Raw genomic sequence first — 22523 nt, 5'->3', positions numbered from 1 at the left:
TCGTGCATTTGCCTCTGACCGTTTTATCGCAGATGTTGCCAAGTTTAATTTATAAATTTCTTCGATATCATTTATCTAATGAACAGATTTATTAACAAAATATGTATTTAGATACATATAAGTGTGAAATCTAATCAAATAAATACTTTTAAAAGGTTATAACAAAAAGATTAATGAAAAATAATAAGAATAATTGAAGTATAGTTATATATCAGTAGATAATTATAAATACAACAAAATTATAATCCAAAACATTCTAGTTTATCCTGTTTCATTTAATATTTTCTTTTTATTTATTGTAGACTTTAAATTCAAAATTATATTTATGTTTGTTAAGATATATTAATCTGTTTTTCGTAATAACCAAAGACGATGTGGCAACGACGTTTTTAACGCTAAGAATTTACAGTATAAAGAACCGATCTTAAACTCAATATACAGGGAAGGGATAACATTCTTTTACCAAGGTCTCTTTCTTGTGTTCTGTAGGTCTAGCATTTTGCAGCAGAACCGGTATTCGTAATATGCCAAATTATTTCTTTAAACAGCTGCTGTTACGGTTGAAAATAGCCTGGTTTTAATCAGGTTCGTGTCACGTAATAAGAACCTTCTGGTTCTTTTATTCGACTCGAAGAAGAACAATAGTCGACTGTCGGTTCATTTTAAGCATTTAACGTTTTGTAATTTTTTGACAGCAGTCTGTTGTGTTTTAGCGAACCACATGCTGAATTTAAAATAAACTACAAGCAAAAGTGAATAGACTGTTTGATGGTGCTTTTAAATCTAAAATGCGCGATTTTATAGTGTTTTTATAAAATGTAAGTGTTAATAGATATATTTTTAAACGTGGATTCAGTTAACTTTAAGAAGTAACCGATATGGTCGCATAGAACAGGTACTCGATTTTAAATTTTAAACTTAGGTTAGGTTGTAATGATTGTTAGTTTGTATGTATATAGAATAATTTCGTAGTTTACTATTTCAGCTCGACATTTTCCACTGACATTAAAGAGATAGATAAAATATTGAAAAAAGTAATATTAAAATTAATTTAAAATTTTGCTTGTATAAAAATACAGCAAACGTAAAATTAAATAACACTTAATTACATAAACATTTTGGTAATGTTAAATCAAATAAATTAAAGAAATTAACGTGTTTCTCATATAGGACAAACATCGCAAAATGTGGAAAATATCTTACAAAACAATCAAAACAATGTACTTCCATTTACACATGGAATTTTAAGGAGATTCTTTTTTAATTTATATCGAAAATTTACACAATCATTTACTAGTGAATAGCGTATTTAATATTAATAGTACAGTGTTGTTTTCACTTAAACAGAGTCGGCTTTGAGCCGTTCTCAAATATGTGAAACAATTATATCTATAAATGGATCATTTTCGTAAAAACTTAACCTCTTCTACGAATACTGATCCATTAAGTAATTTATTCAACTTTGAGAGAGATTAATTTCGTAAATTTTGGTTTGCATTGAGTCTCCAATAAAACCTCTTTATGATTTATCCTTTCCTGTATACGGAGGTTTTCTAAAAAGTTTCCGACCGAGCAAAGAAATCATTTTTTTTTATAATCATTTTTATTTTTCAACATAGTTTCCTTTCAATACTTGCTGTTGAAAATCTGTCCTGCAAGTGAAAATTTAAGGTTAGGAAACAGGAAATACTGCGGGTGAATTTTAGCAGTGGCGGTTACCGTAATGTGAGAAGGTGCGTTGTTTTAATCGGAGCGCACTTAATTCGCTGTCTTAACTGTTTTTTCGTTTCAAAAGTGTAGAGGTTAATCTAAGTTTAATTTACAGAATCGAAGCAAAAAAAGCGTCAATAAAACCTGAGCATTGTTCATTTGAATGCTTTTCAGAAACTGAAGACGATAAATTGCTTGTGCAAACGTGCGTCATTCAGTGTAATTGAGAGTGTTAGTGTAGTGATAGTGTGAACCTGTGTGTTCACTATACTCGATGAATAAACAACTCATGAGATAGTTAAAGCATGACCGACTAGATGAAAGACGATGGATGGGATCATAGACAAATGCGATTATAGAATAGATAACGACAGTTGAAATCACGACTTTAAAATAGAAATTAAAGAAGACAAACACCAAATAAATTTCGGTAAGATTCGAATACAAGGGTTTCTATTCAAGTTTTGAGGTATGACAACCCTGATGTGAATATGCCGAATCTGACATTTCCATCATAAAGTTTGACATTTTTAATGGATAAAACCAACAATAGTGTGCCGATCAACTCGCTTTGTCTTTTGGTGATGAAGCACGATCTTGATGCGCCGTTTTTTGCTGGTTTTCCCAAATTCTATCGTGGTCGCACTTCACTACAGGATGAATTTCGTTAAAGTCATCCAAAATCTGCCGTTGGGCCGGAAATCATCGACACTGTGAGATTGAGGCATACTTAAGCATAAAGATTTGTTCGCGTTCGATACCGCATAATTTGACAATCGCTCATGTACTGTATGGTCTTTCAAAATGAGCCAAATCTAACAAGAGTTGTTCACGCACGAAGCACCTCGAAGCAAATGGTCGCCGGTTTTTTCGCGATAACTGAACACGTCTCCATCGTTCCATTAGAGCAACGTAGAACGTTCAATTCTGAATGGAACACCAGCTTTCGACACGTTCACCTTGAATTGGTGGATAAAATGTAGGGGATGTTCTGGAAGAAGTTGTTGAATGGTGTGGATGGAGCTCATAGAGTCTGATATTATTATTTTATTATATAGATTTCTTCTAGCGATGATTAGTGCCTCTAATATGACATAGAGTTCTCCAGTGTTCATTCAAGCTTAGTTAATTGAAGAGAAATCTTTCATATTGTTATTGATTAACAGGATTATTTTTATTTAACAAAAATGATGTTGCATAGTTCATACTAAGTTGATTCTTCAGTGTGACAGTGAAGGCTTTCAATAGGTGTTGTTGGAAGTGCGCCAGTAATGATTTTAGTGCAGTGTGCACTAGAACCATTGTCGATTTTTGGTTTTATGATATATATATTAGACACATAGAATCAGTGCCCCATTTATGGCTTGCAATTTTTTTTCTAACAGATTAAGGCCATTTTGACATACTTTCTTGAGGTTGTTTGATGTAAACAATTTGAAAACATCAGTTTGACGTATATAAAAATAGGCGTCAATTTATTATACCATATTGTTCGTTTAAAACGTGAATCCACCCTCTATCAGCAATTTTACCGGTCGATATTGGTAATTTTACCTGTAAAATGGGGCAGTTAAAAGCTGCTACCTGTCTATTCACACCGACAAGTGTATTATTTTCCCTAACCACGCAGGAATTTCTTTTATTTGTGTTCATATATATATTGAAAAGATATTTAAACCTATTATTCACGTTTATATATTTTTTTGAATAGATTTTTGTCTAAAATATTTAAAAGCAGGTAAAACTTTCTTTGAATCTACTATAAATAAAGGGAGCATTTGTATTTTCTTACTGCATGGTGCTTACAATCACTGCCCATTCGGGATACTATTGACATTTTTTTTAATACGGAAAATACATTTTTCCTCCCCTCATTATTACAATATAATTTTTATGAATAGCATCGTGTGAACATCGCTTTACACCCATCGTATAACGCCGTCTACACGATAAATTTTATTGTATTAGTGTTCCATCTACAGGGTGCGGCAGCATAACTTCCTTTTTTAAAAAGTTCGCCATTTAGTCGGTAGATGTCGTAACGGAGTGCTAGTGGTCTCGTTCGAGAGGGGGGACTATAAAGTTTTGTCCCGGCACAGTTCAGTCGCCATCATGCGTTGGAACAGTGAGGAGCGTGCGTTTGCCGTTGAGGTTTACTTTTCGAGCGGATGTTCTGTGATCGCAACCCAGCGCGCCTTTCGGAATCGCTTTAATTTAGCCCCCTTGGCCCCTGTCCCGGACCGGAAATCAATTGTTACGTGGGTCACTACGTTCAGACAAACTGCAAGTGTGACAAGACGAAGAACTGGAGTCCCTCGGCCCATTAGATCACCGGAGAACATTGAGTTAGTTAGAACTTCAGTGTTGCGATCACCACGGCGTTCTGCGCGCAAACATGCGTCTGCCCTTGGACTTTCCGATCGTTCTGTGAGGAGAATACTTCATGATGATCTTCATTTTTATCCATACAAGATGGCAATTGTGCAGGAACTTTCTGAACGTGACTTCAATTCTCGGAGGAACGCGTGTGAGGTTTTTCTGGAAGTCGTTCCTGAGGACGCTATTGTTTTTTTTAGTGATGAAGCCCATTTTCATTTGTGTGGATCCGTAAACAAACAAAACATGCGCTACTGGGCTGATACCAATCCTCGACAATTGCATCAACGCCCTTTGCATTCACCTAAAGTCACCTAAATTATTGGTCCCTGGTTCTTTGAGGAAAATGAAGTCACAGTGACAGTGAATTCGCACCGGTATGTAAACATGTTACAGGAATTTTTTTTCCCACGGCTAGATGAGTTGGACTTAGGGGACACTTGGTTCCAACAAGACGGAGCAACGGCACACACTTCAAGAACATCGATGGCTGTTTTGAGGGAACACTTCCCAGAGCGCCTTATCTCAATTAGGGGCGATTTGGAGTGGCCAGCCCGCTCTCCCGATTTGACCCCTTGTGATTATTTCCTATGGGGTTTTTTGAAATCCCGTGTGTATGTGAACCGTCCAAGGACCCTACAAGATTTGAAGACGAACATCCAGGAAGAAATTGCCAACATAACGCCTGCTATGCTGGCAAGAGTCATGACAAACGCCAGAAATCGGTTTACTCAGTGTATGGAGAATGGGGGACGTCACCTAACTGATTTGATCTTCAAAACTCAGTAAAACAAAACTTTATGTATGTGCCTGTATTATAAAAAACGAATAAAAATTTTCTGATTCATACAATAAGTTTTATTAACTTTTGAAAAAAGGAAGTTATGCTGCCGCACCCTGTATAATAGCTGAAAAACTGGAAAAAAATTATACACATTTTCTACAATTTTGCCGAAACTACTGGCAACGTTGTAATGACATTTTATAAGAATAAGTTTTGAAAGCTGATCTATCCGATGAAAGTTTTTTTATATCTGGCACTCATAGAGGGCGCTAGTTACAGCTAGGTCATGGCTTTGGATTGCCCTATTGCATGTGTGCATTATTTAGTTCCTACTTAATGTTAAAATGCAATTTAGAGTTTATCGAAATTTTAATTTTTGGATTTTCTAGCTTCACAAGGTGGATTAGGTACGAAATTTTAGGTAATACTCACAAGTTGTATTATGTACTCGGACTACCTTTTCGTTTACCTGAAATATCCCGGTCCCGAGTTGGCGCATCCTTGTTGACTGGTTGGTTTAATAGACAGTGATGTGGAGCGAATCTACCAATCACAAAGCAACTGTTAATTTTTAATTGACCAATATCAAAATCTTTTCGAGGAAATCGAACCATGGTGTAAAATACGCGGAGGTGTTTTCTATAAAAAAAATCCCTTTCTAGTGCTTATAATAGAACTGTGTCAGGACTCAATTGTTTTTCACATTATTTATTTTTTTCTATAAGAATTACGAATCACATATCAACGAGGAAAAAATTTACAATTTGTTTGTTATTAATTGAAACTGGCTCTAAACCTCGTAGAGTGAATAATATTTTTAAAGAAGTATTGATGGTTGCCTCTTTAGCTCAGTGGTAGAGCACTGGTCTCGTAAACCAGGGGTCGTGAGTTCAATCCTCACAGGAGGCACTATTAACTTTTATATATTAATAGCAATACTTTATCAAATCCTTATAAGTTAAAGATATAAATGGTTAATTTTAGATTACATCAAAAATAAAACTGTTAATTTTGATTTTATATCGTCAAGAATCGTTGCTTCTATTTAATTTTTCTCCTTTTTTAATTCAGATGCATAGAAAACTCTCTAATATATCAGAAAGAGTTGGTATAGTTTTTACAATATCAATTGCAGATTATAAAAACTGGTTCGAAACGCCGTTATTTAGACAGATGCACTTAATTGTAGCCCTACTTAGAAAAATCATTAATATACCTCGTTAACCTGTTACAACTGAATATTAAAGTATAAAACGTGAAAAGACGAGTAAATTGTATCTACTTGTAAGGGCGTTTGGTTTAAACAGGGTACCGGACGTGAACTGAACCCTTTTTGTACCCGTTTTTTCTGGAAAACGAAATTTTCCAAGCAAAAACTGACGGTTTCTTAGATGTTTATCGAAATATTGATTGTTCCTCGCATAATTTTCTTCTGCAATTGATAATTGATCAACTATACTACCTTCGAAAACGATTACTATTAGCTTTTTTTAAGACAAATCTGTACAAACTCAATTTTTTCGTCTTAGGCACTCAAACATATTGAAAATAACCCTTTGGCTATTGGATATGTAAATCTTCATGTCAGAATTGTCGACTGATATCCGTACCAACATGTATTTCACTCTAAGGTTGCCAAAAAGTCATCATTCTCAATGAACATGTTTCTTTAGTTTCTGTTGTTAAATTGTCTTGATTTTAGGTCTCTTCTAATTGGAAATTGGTTTTTAAAATTGTATTATACTGGTTATATTATGGTTTAAACCTTGATTTCTAAACAGCCTTACGTTCGTAAATAATAATTTTAATATGAAACTCACCAGTATAAGTAGACTAACTTCTTACAAATCCAAACTCAATTGTTGCAACCAATATTCACAATAAGGAGCACGATCGTTAAATATTATTCAACTTCCACATATTCTCTTCTTCTTTAATCGTATGATTAACTGTTTTTTCCCAAATTTCCCATAATTCATCTTAAAACGAATTATTTTTTCTTGAAATTTCTCCTTTTATCTATGCCCATACCAGTTCAATCGGGTTTAGTTCGTAATGATGTGATGGTGATCTAACCATCGTCAGTCCAGCAGCTTGTCCACACCTTACACCGTCAGATCCACGGGGAAATTCTTACACAGGAAAAATTTGAATCCAAAGATGTTGAAAATGCAGTTCGACAATTTTTTGCATCTAAAAGCAAAGAGCTTGTTAAACGTTGAAACCATAGAAGACATACATATACGAACTTCTAGGTCAATCAGACTTGTTTCTTTTTCCAGTTGTGTAGACATCTTTACCAAAAGATGTCGACTCCGTCTCCCGATCCCCAAAAAGGGGAAATCAACTACCAATCGAGCGAAACCAGCGACCGCGTTCTTCTCACTCACATCCATACGTGTACCTGTACGGAAAAACCGTTAACGGAACCATCTACTAACTCACGTTCGGGGAACCTCCAACAAATCGTAAATAATAGCCATGGATCTAATCACATCCATACTGTAGCACATAGCCATTCGCCAAAGATAACACATTCCTCCAAAATGAAAGGGGGTAATTGTAATTGCCATAAACAAGAAGACTGTGAAGATATCGCAGAGTTTGAACAAACGGATCAGGGGAGGAAGACTGACGCTGACGATAGGATAGAAGTTTCGCCATTACCGCCCGCCCTGCCGCCACGACCACCCCCCAGACCAAGGTATGATGGAAGTCTCGGGTCGAGGTATAGACCAAGAATATGTAAGTATTTTTGATTCATTACATCCTGATTTATTTCCTTGTGAATATTTTTTGTTTATCCAAAAGAAAGTGATGATAAAAAATCGAAATTTTGTTATGGTGTCATTCTATTATAAAAAATAATATTCAACCCTCTTAATTTGTAATGTAAATTAAATTATGCGGTGGTGCGTAGTTAAGGGATGGTAGGGGACAAACATGGAGCGAAATGGAAGGAGATATTGACTATTAGACAGAAAAGACGTAGTAACGTAACTATAGCAACGCTTTCTACGACAGGACCGGATTAAGTTCCATTAAAATCATTTTTATTAAAATTTAGAGGCTTTTTTAGTTCGTGGATGAAAGTTTATGTGTGCTTTATGTTTTTTAGGTGGTAAAAACTACCCGTTATGGATAAAGATGGAATATATACACTACCGGTCAAAATTTTTTGCCTACTTTTTAGTTTGCGTGATACATCACACATGTCATATATCGATACAATCAACTTTTATTATTTAGGCGAAAAATTTTGGTATTCCCTGTAATAATTTCGTCAAATAATCGTCGTCTATTTGGTTCCATTCATTTTTTAGACGATTCCAAAGGTGTAAAGTGGAAGTAGGACGCTACTTTGTAGCTTTCCTGTCCGGTCTATCCCTCAATTTAATCGGGTTGAGATCGGGTGACTGTGAAGGCCAAATTATTACATTCCTCGTTTCAAATTCTTTCAGATACTCTTTGAGGAATGTTTAGGATCTTTGTCATGCTGGCAGATGAATTTTCTTGCGATGAGGCGGTGGCTAAAACTTAGCTTTCGAAGATAGCCTCCTATTTTCGAAATCCCTTCAATTTTCACCAATCGCTTTTTCTCTAAAACATTCCCAAATTATCACCGAACCTTTGCCGTTTTTTTTTCACATATGTACATTCAAATACATTTTTCTTAAAGTTTTAAAATCATTACGTTCAAATAGAAACATTTAAAATTACAATAAGGCTTAAATATGAAGTTTATTGATTTTGGTTGCTATTCAATTGTTTTTTCTTTAAAATCGGAGACCATCCAAATGAAAGTTATTCAAGTTTGGATTGGCTACGAAATATACTGAATTTTGATAGATTTTGTCGTTACAAATGAATATTTATAGAAACTGTTTTTTCAAAATCAAAAGATATGCATAAATTACACTAAGATTATATGAATCAGTGTTTTTATTAATACAATAATCATTTTGAGCAATATATGTTGTTAAAACTTCGACAGATTCATGATCCATAGAATAACATTCATAAAAAATATGCTCTGCCAACGAACATCTGGCAGGGTATAATTTGCTGTCGATCAATTAAAATAATATTGATATGTTCTGAAAAAATAATTTTTTTGTTTTAATCAATAAAAACATACCTTCTAATTCCTCTTTTTCGATAAAATACAGAAATAAACAAATTTTAATTATTCTCAAGTCAATGTTTGCAGTCTTTGACATTTTTAGCGATAAGAAGATTTATTAAGGATTGATGAACGGTCGACCAAGTCACTGCGCTTAACCTCACCGCTTTAATTGGTTAAGCAACAAATATTTAGCATTTTGACGTACTTAAAATCAAGTTACTGATGAAATTTTGTGTATTTTTTATAAAAATACCTTCTGTAATAATTGTAAACATAATTCAGAACATGCCTGAGGAAACGAAACAGTACTTAAAGCCCCTTATTTCATGTGAAAATATATCTTGTACGTCATTATGGTACTTTGATGACATCTTATTTTACGAAAAAAAAACAGATATCAGCGAGATCACTAATTAATTTCATTTTTATTGTTTTGAGTATCGAAAATTCGTTTAATTGGAGTTGCAAAGTCTTTGGACTGAAATTAAAAGTTGTGTCAGCGATTCGACTTTGTCTCTGTCTAGATTAGTCTTTGGTGATAGTGGCATTTGATCATGGGACTCGTCAAGCTCCCAATGGGTCACATTATAAAATAAGTACTTACGTATTACGACAATTATGACAGCCATAAAAACAATTTTGACAAATTGTCTTAGATGTAGAAAAATGCTGATTAAATTAATTGTATTTCCAATATAGTCTCTTTTCACAATGTTTTATTCTTGTTATTTATGTTGTCTTCGATGTAACTTTCGGAAACTGATACCTTTAGAGGCTAGTGACGTTTAGTGAACATTTAGTCGTGAATGTTTATATAAATAATAAATTATTATACTGAACTTTATTTATATTCCGGTAAATCATGAAAAAACAACCCAGAAAAACGCAATTTACCGTGTTATAATTGATCTTTATTTTTGTAAAAACGAAGTTATTATAACCATCGATCTATTATGATCAGAATTATATGAAAAGCTCCTGTGAGGCTACAAGAAATTACTGAAATAAAATTCAAAACGCCTGGAAAGTCTAAATTTCAATTCTTTCGGTAGTCCGGCTCTGAAAGCGTAATCGATGTCCCTCCAAAATCAAAATTCATATAAGACTTGCAGCTTCTGTAAAAAGCTGATGTCTAAATCTTATTTTGTTGTTATTAGAAATGATATTGATAGTGGAAACAATGGAAACGACAATAATGAAGTGCAACTTGGGTTTAGTCTAATAAAAATTGTTTGTGAGTTGTTTTATAAAGTGTTAAAAGATGCAGGGGTATCCAGTGATGCAATTTGTACAATACCATATCCCGCCTACCTTGCATCAATACGCTCATTTACCTTACACAGGTGAGACGTTTATTCGAATACTTTCCAAAAATATTATCACAGCTTTGTACTTGTTAGAAAAACTCGTACGTTCTTGTACTGTAAAAATCTAGGATGAATTAACATATGTTCGTAAAAAATTTCGAATGAAGTTTGATCCAACACACACTTCTGGTCCTCTCGCTAGTGTTTTGTATCAAAAAACAGGGTTACCAGTATCATCCAGTTTATTTTAAGATAATTTATGTCTGGTTTATGCTGTTTTTTGCCACGCATTGTTGTAGCAGTGCATCCAGGCTTCTTTCCAATTGTCAGTCGTAAGTTGGAAGGCGAATGTTGGTGCAAACGTTGAGCGCATCGTGTAGTACCGGCTTAACCAAAGTCTTTTCTATAACATATTATTTTTGTTGATATTTTGAATCAAAATTTGTCGTTTCTGGAGATACATTAGATAGAAATTGATTACGATTTCACGGTAATTGCTTGGGTAATTCTTTATGTGTTTATCTGATGCTATAAATGTACCGGGTGAGTAACTAAGAAAAACCGCCAGTCATATCTCAGAAACGGATCATATTACAGCTTCAGTTAGTTTAAGAAATTAGTAGAAAAAACTCACAAAAATTCTTTTTAAAAGGTGTTGAACCAACCAGGGACGTTCGCAAACGTGCAAATATATAATTGGTTAAAGCCGGTACTACACGATGCGTTCAATGCTTCAAACGTTGGCATATCTCAGAAACGAATTATATTACAGCTTCAATTAGTTTAAGAAATTAGTAGAAAAAACTCACAAAAATTCTTTTTAAAATGTGTTGAACCAACCAGGGACGTTCGCAAACGTGCAAATATATAATTGGTTAAAGCCGGTACTACACGATGCGTTCAATGCTTCAAACGTTGGCATATCTCAGAAACGAATTATATTACAGCTTCAATTAGTTTAAGAAATTAGTAGAAAAAACTCCCAAAATTCTTTTTAAAAGGTGTTGAACCAACCAGGGACGTTCGCAAACGTGCAAATATATAATTGGGTAAAGCCGGTACTACACGATGCGTTCAATGCTTCAAACGTTGGCATATCTCAGAAACGAATTATATTACAGCTTCAATTAGTTTAAGAAATTAGTAGAAAAAACTCCCAAAATTCTTTTTAAAAGGTGTTGAACCAACCAGGGACGTTAGCAAACGTGAAAATATATAATTGGGTAAAGCCGGTACTACACGATGCGTTCAATGCTTCAAACGTTGGCATATCTCAGAAACGAATTATATTACAGCTTCAATTAGTTTAAGAAATTAGTAGAAAAAACTCACAAAAATTCTTTTTAAAATGTGTTGAACCAACCAGGGACGTTCGCAAACGTGCAAATATATAATTGGTTAAAGCCGGTACTACACGATGCGTTCAATGCTTCAAACGTTGGCATATCTCAGAAACGAATTATATTACAGCTTCAATTAGTTTAAGAAATTAGTAGAAAAAACTCCCAAAATTCTTTTTAAAAGGTGTTGAACCAACCAGGGACGTTAGCAAACGTGCAAATATATAATTGGGTAAAGCCGGTACTACACGATGCGTTCAATGCTTCAAACGTTGGCATATCTCAGAAACGAATTATATTACAGCTTCAATTAGTTTAAGAAATTAGTAGAAAAAACTCCCAAAATTCTTTTTAAAAGGTGTTGAACCAACCAGGGACGTTCGCAAACGTGCAAATATATAATTGGTTAAAGCCGGTACTACACGATGCGTTCAATGCTTCAAACGTTGGCATATCTCAGAAACGAATTATATTACAGCTTCAATTAGTTTAAGAAATTAGTAGAAAAAACTCACAAAAATTCTTTTTAAAAGGTGTTGAACCAACCAGGGAGTTCGCAAACGTGCAAATATATAATTGGTTAAAGCCGGTACTACACGATGCGTTCAATGCTTCAAACGTTGGCATATCTCAGAAACGAATTATATTACAGCTTCAATTAGTTTAAGAAATTAGTAGAAAAAACTCACAAAAATTCTTTTTAAAAGGTGTTGAACCAACCAGGGGCGTTCGCAAACGTGCAAATATATAATTGGGTAAAGCCGGTACTACACGATGCGTTCAATGCTTCAAACGTTGGCATATCTCAGAAACGAATTATATTACAGCTTCAATTAGTTTAAGAAATTAGTAGAAAAAACTCCCAAAATTCTTTTTAAAAGGTGTTGAACCAACCAGGGACGTTAGCAAACGTGAAAATATATAATTGGGTAAAGCCGGTACTACACGATGCGTTCAATGCTTCAAACGTTGGCATATCTCAGAAACGAATTATATTACAGCTTCAATTAGTTTAAGAAATTAGTAGAAAAAACTCCCAAAATTCTTTTTAAAAGGTGTTGAACCAACCAGGGGCGTTCGCAAACGTGCAAATATATAATTGGGTAAAGACGGTACTACACGATGCGTTCAATGCTTCAAACGTTGGCATATCTCAGAAACGAATTATATTACAGCTTCAATTAGTTTAAGAAATTAGTAGAAAAAACTCCCAAAATTCTTTTTAAAAGGTGTTGAACCAACCAGGGGCGTTCGCAAACGTGCAAATATATAATTGGTTAAAGCCGGTACTACACGATGCGTTCAATGCTTCAAACGTTGGCATATCTCAGAAACGAATTTTATTACAGATTCAGGGAAAAAAATTATAACGAAAGTGACTCTGAGAAACACGTGGATAATTATTTTTAGAATTTTAGGTACACCATTAGAGGCCATATTTCAAAATACCCATAAAATTAGAAATTCTTTTTTGAAAATTTCCCAATTTTTCAGTAAATTCTGCGCATTTATCATTTGACAAGGTTTTAGTTATCTTTTCAAATAAGACGTGGGGGAGAGTGGGAACTTTGTTATGAAAAAAAAAATTGACATTGTTTGAAAGATCTTTTGTCCAGCTATACAAAATATATAAATTCTAAGTAATTTAATTAGTATCGTGAATGCTAGAGGGCGTAGTTTTATCTATTATGCATATTGTGACTAGAATTTTTCTTCGAGCTGATTACTGATTTTATTAAGCTGATTCACCCAAACGGAAATTTAAAATTAAAGTTCTTACATTGACCTACCTGCAGTAATCTAAACTGTTCTCAAAATAATCGTATTATCATGTAGATGGCGTTATCTAAATGTAAAGTTAATATTACTCACAATGAAAACAAATATTTAAATAACTTATGTAACAAATCCAACAATTAACAACTTTGATAATTAATAATCAATAATTAAATTAAATTAAATAATTCATTTTCTATACACGAAATCAATCGCTGACGTATTCTTTTATTCATATCGTATCTTGTCGTGGTGTAAACGAGATTTTCTATTTAACATCATAAATAAAAATCTAAGTTAGGTCTGGAGATCTGGGTGGCCAAATAAATAAACTTTCACGTTCTATCTACTTATCAGGGTAGGTTTGATTGAAAAAATCCCATATATGGCCAGGCAATCGTCATATTGTAAAAATATATCACGATGGCTAAGGGTTTGTCTTCTGGAAAAAATAGCAGGTACAGTTCCATATATTTATAGACCAACGACCTTGATGTTGGATCTCCTGCATTCAACGGGAATAAATTACCATGTTTGGCATATTTTTGTCTAAAATTATTGTTCATCTCAATTTTCACACTTTAATCCTCTCTTTTTACATATTTCATATTTTAAAATCATTTAATGTCTTACTGTATAAAATGTTTGTATGCGATATTTTATTTAACAATATTTTTAAACTTTAGGAGTTTTTTGAAGATTCCGTCTTCAACATTTTGGTGTATAGCTAGTGTTAGTTTCTTCATTTTCTTCAAATTTGAAATAACATTTTAAAAAGAAGTCTAATGGGCTAAAACCGGGTCATTTCCCTAATTATTTACCCCCATTACATCTCTTTGAGAATTTTTCGTCTGAAAACTTGTAATTAGTATAATAGAGAACTCCTGGATCTATTGAGCAGCTTAAAATTCAAATAAATAATGTTAATAAATAAATGGATAGACCAAATAAAAATAGTAGGTTTAAAAAAGATTGTAACAAGCCATACGGCTAGTTACGTTTTTATTCTAATATTTTGTATATTCCAGTAATCATTTCGGATTAATTTATTCAAACATTCGAGTTTTTGAAGAAATTAATTTGTTATCAACTTCTCACTTTATTAGAAAAATTCAATAAAACCTCTGATTATTGTCTAAATCATCCTTTACCTATCTACATTTTAAATCAAAGTAAATTTCAGTAAATTTGTCGTGATTTTATTTTTTATATTCGCTGCTCTACAGCTGCCAGGCTGGAGTTTCAACCACAAACAAGCAAACTCAACTCCAACAATTAGGAATCCAGTTGAGGGCTGCAACCATCCCGGATTTCCATGGATAACTCCCAGTCTTATATTTAATATATAAATAAATCTGAGTTTTTTTTTTCAATTTATAACTGCTTTTGTTCGTTGTGCTCTTTTGGATACGCAGTTAATGCGAATTTATAATTTATTTCGATAAATTTATTTATTGCTGAAACTTTTTTTATTGTTCTTAGCAATAAATATTAACTTGGATAATCGTGTCCGGGGATAGTTTAAGTTTGTTTTTAATTAAATTAATAAGGTCCAATACCAGTTCCTGTAGAAGAGTTTTCTGCCGGAGAATTTGAGGTTGAGCAATGCGAATAGTGACAAAAATTTTGCAACAAATAATTTCGTATGAGTACCTTTTTTATTATTAACATATTATTTTTTGCTTTATTTTTAGCGAGTCATAGCGGAGGAGGTCTCAGGAAATATGTCATATGCTGTTGCATTAGCGGAAGCGTTACCATACTTATTGGAGTTTTATTTTTGGCTGTATACTTTTTACTTAGATCGTATACCTCGACTTTGGTCTATTTCGAAACCGTACCAACATTTGTGCCTGCAACTATGGTAAGATATACCACAAATTGTATTTAAAAATTATTCAGACCTATGTACCTACATTTTATATGTGCATCCATGTTATTCGATGCATCAAACATCGATGTTTTCTTTGGATTAGAATCGATTCATCGATATATATCAAGTATTCCTAATGACAGTTTTTGTAGGTTAATTTAGATTTTTTGACCGGAAATACCCTGATTGATTTTATAGAAAAATCGCGCGTGGTTATTTCCCAAATTGGGTTTTGGTATGAAAACGAACCTCAAATTTTTAGGTTATAACCTTAATATTCACATTAACCTGTGCCCAAATCATAACACATTTTCCATTTAAATGACATGAAATTTTTGCACTCTTTGCAGTTAATGATTTTCCACTGAAACGAGTGTAATTAAAAATACTTGAATTATTATTTCAAGTTGGACATTCAAAGCTTTACAAACACGATCCGAATGCTTTGTTCGATAAAATCTACGGTTCAAAAGTTATTCAACGATAAAGTTGTAAGTTTTGTGGCCTAACGCCATCTGCGAGCAACCTGAGAGAACTACCTGTCATTTAAATTTATAACCTCTCTCGATGAAATTACGTTTTAAATTTATTCGTTTTGTAGCTTAACGCCATCTGCGAGTAACCTGAGAGAACTACCTGTCATTTAAATTTATAACCTCTGTCCGTGAAATGTTTACCAAATAAACTTTTCAAAACATAAAATGAATACAGCTGAGAGCTTGTGAAATCAATTGGGGGAACCAATTGAAGCACTCAACTATAACAATAAACTTAGAACTAACATACAACTACTACAATTGCTATTTTACCAAAAAAGAGAAGGAAAAAACACTTTTGCTTGCCTTGTTTGATAAAATAGCAATTGTAGTACTTGTATGTTCTAAGTTTATTGTCATAGTCGAGTGTTTCAATTGGTTCCCCCAATTGATTTTTCAAGCTCACAGAAGTATTCAATTTATTTATTGGAGGTTTATTGGGTAAACATTTCATCGAGAGAGGTTATAAACTTAAATGACAGATAGTTCTCTTACGCTGCTCGTAGATGGCGTTAATTTATAAAAAGAATAAATTTAAAACAATTTCATCGAGAGAGGTTATAAACTCAAATGACAGGTAGTTCTCTCAGGTTGCTCGCAGATGGCGTTAGGCCACAAAACTTACAACTTTATCGTTGAATAACTTTTGAACCGTAGATTTTATCGAAAAAAGCATTCGGATTTTGTTTGTAGAGCTTTGAATTTCTTACAAGAAAAAGCTACAAACTACAACTACAACTACAAAAAGGTTAACGTGAATATTAAGGTTATAATCTAAAATTTGTGCTGCGTTTGCAGACCAAAACTCATATCGGGAAATCGCGGACATCCTAATGGTTAGTTACGTTTTCATTTGTACTACCAGAAACATACTATTAAATGTTTTGCACCCCCCAAAAATCGAAGAAAATAAGACAAAACCGTACTTTCCGAAAACGTATAATTCTGATAGAAAAATGGAAGTTTTTAAACAAATCAAGCAGTGATAACTTATTTGAATGTGTACCATATAATAATGTAAAATTTTTCATTTCGGTCCCTCTAAAAACCGAGAAAAAATTATTTATTAAGGGCGGATCGGCTGCTCTAATGCTCGTACCTTCTGCGAATGTATTGGAAAAAATTTTGGTTTTATTCACATACTTATGATGGCCACAACTATTTTGTTTTATAACAAATTTTCTATAATAAATATTTGGGATCAATTTTGGGTTTGAATACCAATTTTATAAGACAATGATCTTTGATTATTATTTTTTTTTAATGTAAGAGATTTCTTCTAATAACGGAAAATTGTTTTTCAGTTGATACTAACTGGAATTTGTGTTATGAGTTTAGCGAAGAGGAAAAACAGATACAGTTTTTTGGTAAGATACATTTTGTATTTCAACGAACAAAATCTTTTTTCATATAACAAAAAATTTTTACCTTCATTGATTTTGAGTAATATAACAAATTAGAAAGAAAATTAATCGGCAACGACATTTCCTATATATACTTTAAGTACTAGTGACTTAATTATAAGGGTGATTCAAATATAACCCGGGATTTTTTAATAAACGCGCGAAAAAAAAATAGTTTCGTAAAAGTGGCTGCACTGAATGTTAGACTGATCTGTTAGGAATCATAGAGAAGATACTGGACCGCATAACCTCAGCAAAAAGGATGTAACAGTGTCTGTTGCGCAACGTTTTATTGTCAAAGATGATGTAAAATACAAGGAAATTCGGGGATGAGTGCCTTTCCAAGACCCAAGTGTATAAAATGGTGACAAACTTTCCACGTGCGCGGCGTTTCAAAATTTCAGACAGAGAGGTGCAAAAATTTTTGAAATTCGGGGAGTTTTAACGCGTTTCCTGCAGCGGTATTAAGAGAAAATTGACTGCAACGAAATTCGCCACAGAGAAGACTTGAATTCATCTCTATATTCCGGAGAGTAAACGCGCGTCTATGGAGGTGGAGAAAGGCGCGTCAACTAAAGCGAGTTTTAGGATATTGCGATTGATTTTCTCACTGAACAACAAACTGTGTAGTACTCGCAGTATTATAGTGGACAACAAATTAAAAAACACAGTGAAACCTTCCTAGATATCAAAACGACGCGATATTGCTGCAAGACAACGCAAGATCGCTTACAGCTCGGCTTGGAAAGATTGAAAATCACCTCCTTATACTCCTGATTTGTCGCCATGGGGATATAATTTATTTGGTCTATTGAAAAAGGCACTTGGTAGAGTGCGATTCGAAAACAAAGAGGAAGGAAGGTGCGCGAATGGTCACGTGACAAGCCGAGAGATTTTTACTAAAAAGACGAAAACTTCCTGAGACCTTCAGCTTTTCTATTTGTCGTTCAGAATCACATTTCTAACATACGGGAAATTGAGGTCATGAACCAAGTGGAATTTGCTAAAGTCTTTGGATTGAAACCTTCGAATTATTTTAGCTGTTCTAGATTGTTGGATCAATTTAGACAATCAATGATACTTACGACGAATTTGATATTTTTCTTTTTGTTCAAGATAAAAATTTGCGGCGTTTCCTGTCTAGTATGTGCCTTAACTTGTGTATTGGTCACAATAACAACAACAGTTATTCATATGAATCGGTTACAGACTTTAAGAGAATGCGTTTATACCCAAAAAACTAAAACTTGTACCTGCTACTCGGTTTTGTTAGAAGCTCACGCAGCAACTGATGAAGGTAAGGCCGGATTTATCTATAACTTATCTATAAATAATGTTATTGTAGGGTTTCCCGTTTTTGAACCGCTTTGATTTATCTTCGTGAGCAAAAAACTCGACATCCCTGCAATCGTGGGTCACTGACAAAAAACACGAAACGAAATTGTAGTTTTATAGTAAAATCTTAAAATAATGGCATTAGCTTCAAAATAACCACACTTTTCACGCAAACAAATAAAGAAAAACAACAAAAAAAATACAAAACAACAAAAACAAAAAAATACAAAAACAACTTAATAAGAACAAGAAGAAACAAAAAACAATAAAAAAATCACAAAATATGGTCCGTGCGCTAAACACGGAGTCAGTCTGCTGTTTCTAGAGTTTACCGTCGTCACCAATTATTCGCTTTTCTATTAAATAATGAACAAAAAAATTGAAAACAAACATAAAAACAATTGAAAACATTAGAAAACAACAAAATAACAAGAAAAAAATGAATACAAAAGAAAACAAACAACATAAAAACAATAAAAAAAATCACAAAATATGGGTAGTGCGTTATACATGAGTCAGTCTGCTATTTTTATAGTTTACCGTTGTTACCAATTACCCGCTATCCTATTAAATAATGAACAAAAAAATTGAAAACAAACAAAAACAAACAATAAAACATAAAAACAACTAAAAAAAGTGAGAAAACAATAAAAAACCAAAATCAAACAAAAAAAGTAAAAAGAAACAAAAAACACATAAAAATAATGAAAAACAACAAAAAAAATCACAAAATATGGCTAGTGCGTTATACATGAGTCTGCTGTTTCCAGAGTTTACCGTCGTTACCAATTGCTTGTTTTCCTATTGAAAAATAAACAAAAGAAAATTAAAAACGAACAAAAAATATAAAAACAACTAAAAAAATTAGAAAACAAAAGAAAAACAAGAAAAAAATCAAAATAAATCAATTTTATTTTGATTTTTTTTGACTGCTGTTTTTAGAGTTTACCGTCATCACCAATTACTTCCTTTCCTATTGAATAATTAAGAAAAAATTAAAAACAAACATAAAAACAATTTAAAAAATTAGGAAACAAATAAATAACAAGAAAAAAAAATAAATATAAAATAAAAAAATAAAAACAAACAAAAAATACAATAAAAAAGCAAAAAAATCACAATCACCGTGCGTTAAACAGTCTGCTGTTTCCAGAGTTTACCGTCGTTACCAATTACCCGCTATCCTATTCAATTATGAACAAAAAAAATTGAAAACAAACAAAAACAACTAAACAAAATTAGAAAACAACAAAGTAACAAGAAAAAAATAATTATAAAACAAAAAAAGTGAAAACAAACAAAAAACACAAAATATGGCCCGTGCGCTAAGCATGAGTCAGTCTGTTGTGTCCAAACTTTACCGTCGTTACTTATTACTCGTTTTCCTATTAAAAATGCAACAGAAGAAATTAAAAACAAATAAAAAATAGATAAATAACTAGAAAAATCAGAAAACAACAAAAAAACAAGAAAAAAATCAAAGTTAAACAAAAAAGTAAAAACAAACAAAAAACACCATAAAAAACAACAAAAAAATCAGTTGGTATTTATTGGAACTGGTGATAGATGGAGATAAAAAGAGAAAGAGGGAGAAAGAGAGAGATACATACAGAAATAGAAAAAGAGGAATATATATATATATATATATATATATATATAGAGAGAGAGAGAGAGAGAGATAGATAGAGAAACTTTCGATCGCGAATGTGCGACTTGAGTCGAAGTTTTTGCTCACGAGTTTAGTTAATATAATGATTTATTATAAGAATAATTTATTTTAGGGATGAGATACGTTTTCGATTCAACTCCAGACTGTGAAGTTATACACGGAGCTCTATATGCATGTCTCAGAGCCATGTTCGGATTATCCGTTACTGGAATATTAATTTGCATTTTTTCTTGTATGCTAGTCTACCAATTACTGAGGTAAGATGAAAAATTTTGTTTCATATTTTGATAATTTCTGTGAAAAGAGGTTTGTTTTCATAACAGGTGTTCTAAGAATATAGCAGTTGTTCAAAAATAGGTAGAAACGTCAAATTTTTAACTGTCTTTAAAAAAAAACTAATTTTTAATAGAAAGAGATCTAAAATCAAAATGTTTAGAAACATATCAACAGGTGTGAGAAATAAGAAATTAAAAAAAATTATGAACGGAAAATTAAAGAAAACTCTTGAAAATTGGATTTTACGGAAATATATATATATATATATATATATATATATATATATATATATATATATATATATATATATATATATATATTGGATCCGGAAACTAACACGATTTTTATATTTTTCGAGGAAAATTATTTGATATTTCATGGTTTTTCGGATACTCTCACCACTATAAAGGTGTTTTTTCGACTATAATATCAAAAAATCCAGAAATTTGGGAAAAAATTTGATAAGCTTCTATAAAAGTCTCTGAAGACGATAACTTGGTTATAGAAACGCACGTCAGATAGTGCAATTGTGAGTGTTTGTGTAGTGGTGATGTAAACAGTCTTCAGTCTCGTCGAAACGCGCGTCAGTCAGTGTAATTGTGAGTTTCGGTGTAGTGCAAGTGCGAACAGTGTGTTCAGTATGAATATCACCAACGGTTCCAGAAATTCCAACTTAGTTACGAATATCATGTTTCCTTGTTCTTACCAATCTTACCACTATCTGTTTCATTCATCTTTAAATGATTCTAATACACATAATCCAGTAATTTACGAACAAAAAGACGTCAACAACTTCTGTTTGCAACTCACAACGACAACATCGGGACGTTTGGCAACGCTTATACTAGGCTTGCTTGTAATCTATGAATAGTAGTTTTTGGTTTTGGTTATTGCTTCGACGTAAAAATTTACAATTTACAATTACTTTTTGAGGTTTAAATAACCTATTCTAATAAGGTTATTCTTCTTTTTCCCCTCTAACTTGGCCTTTACCTATATGATGAAACGTTTTCTAATAATAATGAAGATTGATTTAATAAACATTAAAAAATTTTAATAACTCGATTGAAATTGGCATAAATATTAAATTATACCTATTTTTACCTTTTTTCCATGCATTATTTATAAATAAACATAATTATTTGAATTGAAAGACATAATAAAAATATTTAATAATCAATTTCATTCAAGACTATTGTATAATGTGCCCATTATACATCTGCTTACCGGACCTTAATAATACACATTAATCGCCACTGATCAGTGAGAATAGATCCCGATTAAAACTAGATAGAGAGTGAGGCGAATAATTTATTGTCTAAAAGACAATTGCTCGAAGGTGAAATTAATTATTTGATTTTATTTTTCGATATACAGTCACGAAAAAAAGAAAATGTATTGGGAACAATTGGAATTGCGGTGTAGATCGTTCTATCAACAACACTCGAGACCTTCCAGTAATCATAGTTCTGTTAGAGGTCCTCCGGTACCGCCTTCTACCTATTGCAGTTGCTGTGATGAATGCAGATATCCTTCCATACCGGCAGGACCACAAGTGTATCCTTGGGATAATCATTTGAATCCAGATAGGTACGTTCGCTATATTCCTTTATATTTATAGAATTTATTTAATTATCACACTAAAAATAAAATTATTACCTCTAATTACTGAGGAGTGGATAAATTGTTATAATGCTATGGACTAATTCCTTACTATACGAGGTGTGCGAGAAAAATTGTTTATCATGAGTCAAAGTCAGGAATAAAAGTGTACAGCTACTGTTGAAATAATGATCAATAATCCTGATTTGAGTCTTATTGAAATTCGTGTTGGAATTATGGAGACTATTCGAAAGATTGTGACAGAATAGTCAAAAGATATTCAATTGAAAACTGCTGCTACCAAAGGTGGTCTTCCCTAGGTACCATTACCACTTTTAGACATTCAGGATGAAGTATTTTGGTTCCGGTAAGATTTTGTCTCTTCTTTCCCATTGGTAGTTTTAAATTTG

The 22523-nt window shown here is 32.7% G+C and overlaps 1 protein-coding gene and 1 non-coding gene across 4 annotated transcripts in view; both read left to right on the top strand.

Moving 5' to 3' along the window:
• The first annotated feature begins 464 nt into the window (after positions 1-464).
• LOC130446348 (uncharacterized) overlaps positions 465-22523 on the top strand; it is a 29795-nt gene continuing 7736 nt past the window's right edge. Inside the window, exons 1-7 of one of the 3 annotated variants that reach the window (XM_056782549.1) lie at positions 465-818; positions 7153-7615; positions 15114-15283; positions 17133-17195; positions 18348-18528; positions 20348-20492; positions 21889-22101. In XM_056782549.1, coding sequence (XP_056638527.1) covers positions 7177-7615; positions 15114-15283; positions 17133-17195; positions 18348-18528; positions 20348-20492; positions 21889-22101 — 1211 coding nt within the window. In that variant the 5' untranslated portion in view covers positions 465-818; positions 7153-7176. Of the gene's footprint in view, positions 896-7152; positions 7616-10076; positions 10340-15113; positions 15284-17132; positions 17196-18347; positions 18529-20347; positions 20493-21888; positions 22102-22523 lie in introns of those variants that run through there. The other 2 variants (XM_056782548.1, XM_056782550.1) reach the window with 2 other exon arrangements.
• Trnat-cgu (transfer RNA threonine (anticodon CGU)) lies at positions 5708-5779 on the top strand. The gene has a single exon. It is a non-coding gene; the product is annotated as a tRNA-Thr (tRNA).

Source organism: Diorhabda sublineata, chromosome 7 (genome assembly GCF_026230105.1).
Source record: "Diorhabda sublineata isolate icDioSubl1.1 chromosome 7, icDioSubl1.1, whole genome shotgun sequence".
NCBI lineage: Eukaryota > Metazoa > Arthropoda > Insecta > Coleoptera > Chrysomelidae > Diorhabda > Diorhabda sublineata.
The sequence above is the reverse complement of the archived record's forward strand: the minus strand, read 5'-3'. Positions and strand labels throughout refer to the sequence as shown.